Source organism: Gadus macrocephalus, chromosome 7, assembly GCF_031168955.1.
Source record: "Gadus macrocephalus chromosome 7, ASM3116895v1".
Taxonomy (NCBI): domain Eukaryota; kingdom Metazoa; phylum Chordata; class Actinopteri; order Gadiformes; family Gadidae; genus Gadus; species Gadus macrocephalus.
The window spans coordinates 1,069,293-1,080,223 of record NC_082388.1 but is presented as its reverse complement, the minus strand read 5'-3'; the positions used below and the strand labels follow the sequence as shown (position 1 = coordinate 1,080,223).

Here is a 10,931-nt window from a genome sequence, read left to right as displayed (position 1 = left end):
TCTCTCTCCCCTCTCTCCCCCCCTCTCTCTATGTCTCTCTTCCCTCTCTCTCTCTCCCCCCTCTCTATGTCTCTCTCCTCTCTCTCTCTCTCCTCTCTCTCTCTCTCACTCTCTCTCTCTCTCTCTCCCTCTCCCCCCCTCTCTCTATGTCTCTTCCCTCTCTCTCTCTCTCCCCCCCTCTCTATGTCTCTCTCTCTCTCTCTCTCCTCTCTCTCCCCTCTCTCTCTCCCCTCTCTATGTCTCTCTTCCCTCTCCCCCCCCCTCTCTATGTCTCTCTCCCCTCTCTCTCTCTAGCTGGTGATCCCCTTGACAACTCAGGACGACCTGGACAAGGCGGTGGAGCTGCTGGACCGCAGCGCGCACATGAAGAGCCTGAAGATCCTCCTGGTGCTGCAACAGGTTAGCATCTGCACCTAGCATCAGGGTAACACCTAGCATAGCATCAGGCTAACACCTAGCCTCACGCTAACACATGAAGCGCCTGAAGATCCTCCTGGTGCTGCAACAGGTTAGCTGCCCTTACAGCCCTGTGTTAACGTGGTTAGCCCTTACAGCCCTGTGTTAACGTGGTTAGCCCTCCTGTGTTAACGTGGTTAGCCCTCCTGTGTTAACGTGGTTAGCCCTCCTGTGTTAACGTGGTTAGCCCTCCTGTGTTAACGTGGTTAGCCCTAGGCCTGTCACGATAAAATTATTATTGGAATTATTGCGATAAGCGATAATATTGCCGTTTTTCAACTAATATAATGATAAAGTACACCCTTTCGAAGATCAATAAACCTTTATTTTTAAAGAACACTGGAACTGGACGTCTGGAAGACATTTAAAATATCCAGAATAAATTAACAAAACAACCAAAAACAATCTATTATTAACAAAAAATGCCCTTGAATAAAAACCAAACACCACCAAAAACAATAAATAAAATTGAAACACTAAATAAAAAGGATGTAAACATGATTGCGCCAGGACTCCGCCTCCCACACAGACAATGCAACAAGTTAGCGTTTACATGGCACATCTGATCCGCATCTGATCCGCATAGATTTCTATGCGGCATAGATCTGTTCTAAAATGTGTTCCGAATGTAGGCTACTGTATACATGGCAGTAACACAAGTGTCCGTTCTGTCTCTCGCGCACACCTGACACATCTCTGGACCGGCGGCGACATAATGGATGTCTTATCACTATCGGGGATTTTAATTGATTTTAATGAAAGCACAGCAGGAGAGAGCTTTTCTCTGCCTGCTCCTTCAATTAAGAAGGAGGAGGACAGCGCAGCAACGTCAATTTCTCGTCAGATCTTTATATTTACCATAAGCTCCGCCGCAAACAAGAGGAATTTGGATGCGAGTCTGCAGCCAAGACTGGTGGGAGAGAGTGGTCTTACAGGCATAGAATCTATGCCGAACAGATAATTGTATTCCGAATGAGGCGTATACATGATCATGATGTGTCCATGTCAACGCGGCTACTGACACTTGACGAGGGGGTTTACTCGATGTGCCCTGTAATTATGAGCCGGAGCCCGATTTCAACCCGACATTTGTTACTTAGGCCTACCCTGCTAAATATATATAATATATATAATGCATAGAACGCCGGCGGTCACTATCGGGAAAATAAGCCCAGACAGGGCGAACAGGCGACCGACGCGCAGCGGAGGTGTCTTGCTTCACCCTGAAGGGGCTTATTTTAGATAATGACCGGCGACGTTCTATACTACATGATCCCGCTTATTACAAGGCTACTTGCCAAGACGAAAAAATAACTTCACATGGTGTGTCTTTTTACAATTTATTCGTTAGCAGCATTCGTAGTGTTGATCAGCAGAGAAATAGTCCTTCAAAGACGTTGACGTTGCTTAGCAAACGAAGACGCTGGGGTTGACAAGTTACCGGACTATCTATGCAAGTGAACGGAGCGTTCCACGGCATTGAGAAGACCCGTGTAATAAAGGCCTATAATATTTCTGTTTATGGCATAGATTTCTTCTCAGATTAGGCCAATAAAGCAATGATTTAAAAAAAAGATTATTGCGGCCGGCAAAAAATTATCGCTCATTTTAATTTATCGCGCAATTAATTGATTTATTGCATATCGCGACAGGCCTACCCTCCTGTGTTAACGTGTGTGTCTCCCCCCAGACCCCCTCCAACATGTCGCTGCATGAGGAGCTGGACAACACCAGCTTCAGACTGGAGGACCGCAAGAGCCTGATGGGCCTCAAAGGTGGGACCTCTTCTTCCTCCTCCTCCTCCTCCTCCTCCTCCTCCTCCTCCCCCCCCTCCTCCTCTCCTTCCTCCTCCCCTCTCCCCCTCCTTCTCCCCTCCTCCAGACATGCAAACGGCGCGCTTTTTGGCGCAAGTCGCTTTTTTATCATACATTTTGGGGACCTGTGTGGTTCGTGCAGATCCGAAGAGTTTTTTTTTGGGGGGGGGGGCGTCGATCGGTGCAAGCGTCGATGGGTGCGCGCGTGCAGGTGTCAATATTCCGTAATCTGACTGACGAGTAAAGAAAAGTGATTCCGGAAATGATTTTGTTAGGGGACCAATCACAGCCCTTGCCGTCGCGTCGACTGAAGGTTAAATATTGGATGCGCATGCGCACGTTAGAGCTTAGATCGGGCCCAGAAAATCAAGCCCGACCCGACATTTATTTTAACACATATGTGACTTTGTACACATTTGTTACTAGGCCTACTCTGCAAAATATATATGTAAGGGTTAATGTATAGAACGCCGGTCATTATCGGGAAGATAAGCCCCGACAGGGCGAACAGTACACCGACGCGCAGCGAAGGCGTCTTGCTCCGCCCTGAAGGGTCTTATTTTCGATAATGACCCGCGACGTTCTATACATGATCCCGCTTATTACACGGCTACTTGCCAAAACTGAAAGAATAACTTCACATGGTGTGCCTTTTTACAATTTATTCGTTACCAGCATTCGTAGTGTTGATCAGCAGAGCAATAATTATAAATTGTCCGCAAAGACGGTGACGTCGCTTAGCAACGGAAGATGCTGGGGTTAACAAGTTACCGGACTACTACCGAAATGAACGGAGTGTTCCACGGCATTGAGAAGACCTGTGTAATAAAGGCCTATAATATTTCTGTGTACGGCATAGATTTCGCCTCAGAATAGGTCAATAAACCGATAAAAAAATATTAAAAGGCACTACCCGGCCCGAGGATAGTGGTGGGAAATATCGGAGAAGGATGCACTTATTGTGCAGCAGGACGCAGGGTGCAAGTGCAGTTGGAAGTGGTCATGGCTAAAATTAAAAGCCACTACTGAAGTGAATTCAGTGAAGCATAACTTTCCACTGTCTGATTTTTTTCAATACATTTAGAAAAAAGGATATGCTAAAGGCACACTCTGCATTAAAGAAATTAATTATGCCAGCAGGGGTGTACATGCCCTGTATGCACACTGTAAGGTAGACATTCATCTGAGGAAAATGACAACAACAATAACTACACAAAGTGTTGCACAGCTTCTCCGAAACCCTCCTCCAGAAACCCCCTAAGCAGCAGATAAGATCAGGGACAGTGCCAGGCCTACACTGCCAGTACCTGTACCTGGGATCGCATATCCAATGCAGAGGTGTTTGTGTGTGTGTGAAAATAAATTAACTTCGTTTAAAAAGTCACTTTAACTGAGTAACTAATATAGTTTTTATATTTCTAAGCATATAGCATATAGCATAGGCCTTCTCATGATAATAGGATATCATGCCGTCATATTTTTTCCGACTTCGGGTAGCTCTCTCTTTTTTTGTCATACATGTGTTTGCATCCCTGCTCCTCCTCCTCTTCTCCCTCCTCCTCCTTCCTCTTCCTCATCCCCCTCCTCCTCTCCTCTTCTCCCTCCTCCTCCTCCTCCTCCTCCTCCTCCTCCTCCTCTATCTTCGCCCTCCTCCCTCTCCCCCTCCCCCTCCTCCTCCTCCTCCTCTAGACTGATGTCACTGTGGACCAGCCATTGAGTGGTGCAGTCTGATGAACCGTGCTTTAAACCTCTAGTCCCCATGATGGAAGTATTCTGAGCACATGGCCATGTTATCTTATGTTAATCACAGCTACAGTCTCAGAGGGCTCAACAGGCCGTGTGAAAGGACCCCTTATGATGGTGATGACACATCCCTCCCCCGCCTCCCCCCTCCCTCCCCCAGACTCTCACTCTACGGACCGGGCCTCCCCCCCCCCGGGCTACATCCCCGACGCCCTGCAGCAGTTCACCAGGAACGGGTCCTTCACCTCCATCAACAGTGAGGGGGAGTTCATCCCCGAGAGCATGGACCAGGTCTGTCTGTCTGTCTGTCTGTCTGTCTGTCTGCCTCCATCAACAGTGAGGGGGAGTTCATCCCCGAGAGCATGGACCAGGTCTGTCTGTCTGTCTGTCTGTCTGTCTGTCTGTCTGTCTGTCTGTCTGTCTGTTCACCTCCATCAACAGTGAGGGGGAGTTCATCCCCGAGAGCATGGACCAGGTCTGTCTGTCTGTCTGTCTGTCTGTCTGTCTGTCTGTCTGTCTGTCTGTCTGTCTGTCTGTCTGTCTGTCTGTCTGTCTGTCTGTCTGTCTGTCTGTCTGTTCACCTCCATCAACAGTGAGGGGGAGTTCATCCCCGAGAGCATGGACCAGGTCTGTCTGTCTGTCTGTCTGTCTGTCTGTCTGTCTGTCTGTCTGTCTGTTCACCTCCATCAACAGTGAGGGGGAGTTCATCCCCGAGAGCATGGACCAGGTCTGTCTGTCTGTCTGTCTGTCTGTCTGTCTGTCTGTCTGTCTGTCTGTCTGTCTGTCTGTCTGTCTGTCTGTCTGTCTGTCTGTCTGTCTGTCTGTCTGTTCACCTCCATCAACAGTGAGGGGGAGTTCATCCCCGAGAGCATGGACCAGGTCTGTCTGTCTGTCTGTCTGTCTGTCTGTCTGTCTGTCTGTCTGTCTGTCTGTCTGTCTGTCTGTCTGTCTGTCTGTCTGTTCACCTCCATCAACAGTGAGGGGGAGTTCATCCCCGAGAGCATGGACCAGGTCTGTCTGTCTGTCTGTCTGTCTGTCTGTCTGTCTGTCTGTTCACCTCCATCAACAGTGAGGGGGAGTTCATCCCCGAGAGCATGGACCAGGTCTGTCTGTCTGTCTGTCTGTCTGTCTGTCTGTCTGTCTGTCTGTCTGTCTGTTCACCTCCATCAACAGTGAGGGGGAGTTCATCCCCGAGAGCATGGACCAGGTCTGTCTGTCTGTCTGTCTGTCTGTCTGTCTGTCTGTCTCCATCAACAGTGAGGGGGAGTTCATCCCCGAGAGCATGGACCAGGTCTGTCTGTCTGTCTGTCTGTCTGTCTGTCTGTCTCCATCAACAGTGAGGGGGAATTCATCCCCGAGAGCATGGACCAGACCCAGGATAAAGGCTCTCCGTAGTTCCCCGTAGCGGAGCAAGCGTAAACTAGCTCCCCCGCCAGGCTACCTTCCCACCCCATTAACTCTGTTCTCTCTGTCTCTGTCTCTCTCTCTCTCTCTCTCTCTCTCTCTCTCTCTCTCTCTGTCTCTGTCTCTGTCTCTCTCTCTTCTGTCTCTGTCTCCCCCACCCCCCCCCCCCTCTAGATGCTGGACCCTCTGTCGATGAGCAGTCCAGAGAACTCTGCGTCGGGGAGCTGCCCGTCTCTGGACAGCCCCCTGGACAGCGACTACCCCAAGTCCCGGATGCCCCGGGCACAGAGTTACCCCGACAACCACCAGGACTTCCCAGGTACCCCCGGCTCTAAGCACACATGATTGGTCGATCCCACCCAGGCTGCACTCAAAGCATTTAATCCCACAGTTGTTGAGATTAATTTATCAAACATTTTACATTTAATTGTATTCCTGCTCTCCTTGCTTGACCTCGCTCTAGTATCTAGGATCGGTGGCTCTTCCTTGGGTCCCCAGATGTTAACACTGAATTTTCAGACATTGAATTTTGCAGCTGAATTTGGCGGGTTGAATTTGGGGACGTGGAAAAAATCCAGATAGGTTATTTCAATGCATAAGTATTCAGTGCTTAGAATTCAATGGATTTTTATGATCAAACTCCGATGGCACAGATTGACCTCCCTAGACTACTGTCTGATCGTTGGACCAGTGTGTGAGTGGTCGTATGGTGGTGGTACGGTTGGCTCACTGAGGTCTCTCCGCTGTTCTCCGGGACAGAGTACGACATTCCGGTGTTTGAGAAGTCTGGGAAGGGCGGGACCTACCCGCGGAGATACGGCATTCCCTTCAGCCTCCAGGACTACAGCGACGGTGAGTCCTGACCTCTGACCCCCAGGGCCACGGCCCGGTGTCTGAACTCTGTTAACCTGACCCCTGTGACCTTTGACTCCTGACCCCCCAGGGAGGAAGACGTTCCCGAGGGCCCGGAGGACCCAGGTCCACGGGCTGCGCTCCCCGGTGAGCTTCAGCCCCACGGAGCCGTCCCCGTCCACCAGCAGCGGCAGCAGCGTGTTCACCCCCGACCTGGAGGAGGCCCCGCTGGGGGGGGGCCCGCCGCTGGGGGGGGGCCCGCTTCCGGGGGGGCGGCGGCCTCGCCGCGGCAGCGACATCGAGGGGAACAGCGTGGTGACGCCCACAGGGACCCCCGGACTCTCGGTCATGGACATCAGCCCGCCTAGCCGCTGTGAGTGCCATGGCTTTTACTTTGAAGGGGTTGATGAGGCATGTTTAATGGCTTTTAATTTGGAGGAGTTGAGACTTTGAAGACGCTTTTGTTTTGAAGGGGTTGATGAGACATGTTGAATGGCTTTTATTTTGGAGGAGTGGATGATGACATGTTGAATGGGTTTTATTTTGGAGGAGTGGATGATGACATGTTGAATGGGTTTTATTTTGGAGGAGTGGATGATATGTCGAATGCTTTTATTTTGGAGGAGTGGATGATGATGTGTTGAATGGGTTTTATTTTGGAGGAGTGGATGATGACATGTTTAATGGCTTTTATTTTGGACGAGTGGATGATGATGTGTTGAATGTGTTTTATTTTGGAGGAGTGGATGATGACATGTTGAATGGCTTTTATTTTGGAGGAGTGGATGATGACATGTTGAATGGCCTTTATTTTGGAGGAGTGGATGATGATGTGTTTAATGTGTTTTATTTTGGAGGAGTGGATGATGACATGTTGAATGTTTTAGTTTAAGTTAATGAGACATGTTGCATGGCTTTCTTTTTGGAGGAGGTGAGACATGATGAATGGCTTTTATTTTGAAAGAGTAGAGACACGATGAATGGCTTTTATTTTGAAAGTGTTGAGACACGATGAATGTTTTTTTATTTTGAAAGAGTTGAGACACGACGAAGGGCTTTTATTCTGGAAGAGTTGAGACACGATGAACGGCCTTTATTCAGAGAGAGTCGAGTCCTGTTGAAGGGCTTTTACTGTGGAGGCTCTGACCGTCCTTCCTGACCCCCCCCCCCCCCCCCCCAGCGCCGCGCGCCCCCACCAACTGGCGCCTTGGGAAGCTGCTGGGGCAGGGCGCCTTTGGGAGGGTGTTCCTCTGCTACGACGCCGACACCGGCCGCGAGCTGGCCGCCAAGCAGGTGGCCTTCGACCCCGACTCCCCCGAGACCAGCAAGGTAAGGCCCCCTCTGATTGGTTTAGACTATCAGTCCGAGTGGTTTAGAGTATCAGTCTGATTGGTCTAGAGCAGTGGTTTTCAAACTGTGGGGCGTGCAGAGTTTACCCCCTGGGGGGCGCCAGAGTTCTTCAGGGGGGGGGCGCGATGTGAGAAAAAAATAAACCCGAAGAAAAACCTGAAAGTCGATGATTCAAATCATCAGTCGTACTTCAACGGTAGAAGTAACATAACTAAATCAATTTTCAACCGTTTATCTTCGTGCAAGCCATTTAACAAATCTACACACATGTATCTTCAATAATATCTAAACAGAATTTCGATATCATTTAAAATTTCTTCAGAATCACAGTTTTAGTTTCATTCCGCTTCGTTTTCAGCTGTTTTCATTGAAGACCTCAGCCCATTCTGATACACCTACTTCTAGACATCGTAACTCATTCATTTTTCAACCGTTTACCATCGTTCAAACCATTAAACAAATATACACACTTGTATCTTCAATACTATCTAAACGGAATTTTGATAGCATTTATACTTTTTTCAGAATCACAGTTTTAGTTTCAAACCGGCATCGTTTTCAGTTCCTTATAATAATTTAGGTCACCATAGCAACGCCGGAGACTACGCTCAGAGCAGCTGGAACTGAACAAGAGGAAGGAGGAAAACGGACTATGAAACAAAATTTGATCTTTTGTTCTTGCTATCGGCCATGTTTGATTGTGTTGTGTTGGTTATTGAACTGTTAACCCGCAAACTTGGGTTATGTCAGCGGTACTATAGAGATCATGACGATAGCTGATGTAACGGGAGTCCGGGCGTGTGCAGGACCGAACCGCGCTGTATTATCACTGTTCCACTGCGCATAGACAGTAAAAAAGTAGCTGAGACGGTAGAGGGGTTAGAAACCAATAAATGAAAATAGGCTTGTTATTTCAGGTAGCCAATTTTTTCACCCAAAAAAAATAATTATATATATATATATATTTTATTTTTTTTAAACAAAAATGGAATCACGTTCCCAGCGCCCCCCTAGGTTGTGCGAACGCCCCCGTTGAGAAACCATGGTTTAGAGTACCAGTCTGATTGGTTTAGTGTATCAATTAAAATAAAGTGCGTAGGCCTATAACTACATAGAGTTTACACAGAAGGCATTAATATTAATAATACGATTTATTATTCACATAACTTTACTTGACTGAAGCAACCAACTGTCTATAGCTCATGTATTGTAACACTTGCAACGGGATAATACTAACAATTGAACAACTGCTTCAATAGGGCTACCCAGCAAATGGGGATATCATCTGGCATAGGGCTGGGCGATATGACGATATATATCGTTTGGAGATATAAAAATGTCTATCATTTCATATTATGCTCTATCGTTTATATCGTCTTGTCGCAAATCACACTCTTAACGCTAATATTTTTCGGCAATTGGACGACGCTTTACGGTCCACACAGCACTTGAAGGCAACACGAACAAACATGGAGGAGAGTGAACGTGAAACGTCTGAACAGGAGAAGGACTCCGACGACCAGCCAAGAAGTGAGCTCGTACCTAAAAGAGGGGCTACTTCAATCGTATGGACGTGGTTTGGTTTTGAAAAGTCGGACACGGACCAGAAAAACGTTTTCTGTAAAGTATGCCGCAAACTGGTCCCCTCACCAGACTGAAACACCACCAATCTATTTTATCACCTGCGTAAGAATCACGAAAAACAACACGGAGAGAGTCTACGGATGAAATCGACAAAAGCACAGTCATCGAGTGCTCAAAACAAACCCCAGACCGTGCAAGAAGCTTTTGCTTCTTGCACACCATATGCGGCACACCATATGACAAAGATTCACGACGATGGAAGGAGATTACGACTGCCATTGCAATTTACATCTGTAAAGACATGGCCCCAATTTACACGGTCGAGAAACAGGGGTTTCGTGAGTTGGTGCGAACACTCGACCCAAGGTGCACAATGCCAAGCCGAAAATACTTCACTCGAGTCCAGTTGCCTCATTTATATCAAGAGTGTCGGGCCAAAGTAGAGGAGGAAATCCAGAAGGTATTGCACTACACTATAACAACAGATATGTGGTCGAGCCGAACAACACATCCCTATATGAGCCTGACGATGCACTTTATTCGAGACTGGACACTGTGCAGTCGGTGTTTACAGACAAGCTATTTCCCAGATCAGCACACGGGAGAAATTATAGCCAGAGGTCTCAGGGAAGCTCTTGAGTCGTGGGGACTGCGCGAGGATCACCTAGTCTGTGTCACCACGGATAACGCCACAAACAACATCCTTGCACTTCGGCTGAATGACTGGACACGCTTACAATGTTTTGGTCACCGTCTTCATCTAGCCATTGGTGAGTGTCTACAACAATGTAAAAATATATTTCAGTAAGAATAAGAATTTTTATAGTAACAGCCATACATGACAAAATATGTCTGCAATTGAGTTTCTGAGCATTTAGAAGCCAGTTTTAAAGCTTAAAATCCAGAATACTCCCCTTGACTTTGAAAACAATCAAGTCATGATTTTCCCCACCCCCTAGTGCGCACCTCTATAAAATACAGTAACAATAAAATATAATTTATAAATTAAAATTGATAGAAAATATAACATGCGTTACCTGTCCTGTAAAGTGTGATATATAAATCTATATATTTATCTTCTCCTAAATGTACACAGAGCGAAGTGTGAAACTACCCCAAGTGGAACGAGCAGTTGGCGTCTGCAAGAAGGTGGTGAGTGCCTTCTCTAATTTATGGAAGAGAAGACGTGAACTGGCCAAGGCTCAAGCAGAACTGGGCTTGCCTGCTCATCAGCTGATCACAGACACCCCTACCAGGTGGGGCTCTCTGCAACAAATGATTGAAAGGGTCATAGAGCAGGAGAAAGCTCTCTCACAGGTCCTCCGTGCCGACAAGAAAACGCAGGACTTGGATGTTCTGGAGTCCATGAACAAGGCATTGAGTCCTCTCATGGAGTTTACGGATGCCTTGTCTGGGGAGCTTTACACAAGTGTTTCCTACTTGAAACCGGTCCTCCATCTTTTTAATAACCAGATACTCAAGCCTCAGGATGACGACACTCATCTCACCACAACCATCAAAGAGGGCATTCTAAACTACTTAAATGAGAAGTATGATGACCAGACCACCGAGGAGCTGCTTGACATGGCTTCTCTTGTTGACCCTCGGTTCAAAACCACATACATTAAAGAAGAGAGGGTTGACTACATGAAGGCAAAAGCTGCTGCAGAACTGGAGAGCCTGGTGGCTGAAGAGGCAGCCTCCCTTCCATCAGCTGCAGCTGCTAAA

The 10,931-nt window shown here is 47.6% G+C and overlaps 1 protein-coding gene across 2 annotated transcripts in view; it reads left to right on the top strand.

Moving 5' to 3' along the window:
- The first annotated feature begins 250 nt into the window (after positions 1–250).
- map3k2 (mitogen-activated protein kinase kinase kinase 2) overlaps positions 251–10,931 on the top strand; it is a 28,768-nt gene continuing 18,087 nt past the window's right edge. The window contains exons 1-7 of one of the 2 annotated variants that reach the window (XM_060055504.1): positions 251–399; positions 2,147–2,231; positions 4,174–4,304; positions 5,592–5,736; positions 6,177–6,269; positions 6,361–6,642; positions 7,450–7,598. In XM_060055504.1, coding sequence (XP_059911487.1) covers positions 364–399; positions 2,147–2,231; positions 4,174–4,304; positions 5,592–5,736; positions 6,177–6,269; positions 6,361–6,642; positions 7,450–7,598 — 921 coding nt within the window. In that variant the 5' untranslated portion in view covers positions 251–363. Of the gene's footprint in view, positions 400–547; positions 662–2,108; positions 2,232–4,173; positions 4,305–5,591; positions 5,737–6,176; positions 6,270–6,360; positions 6,643–7,449; positions 7,599–10,931 lie in introns of those variants that run through there. The other variant, XM_060055505.1, reaches the window with a different exon arrangement.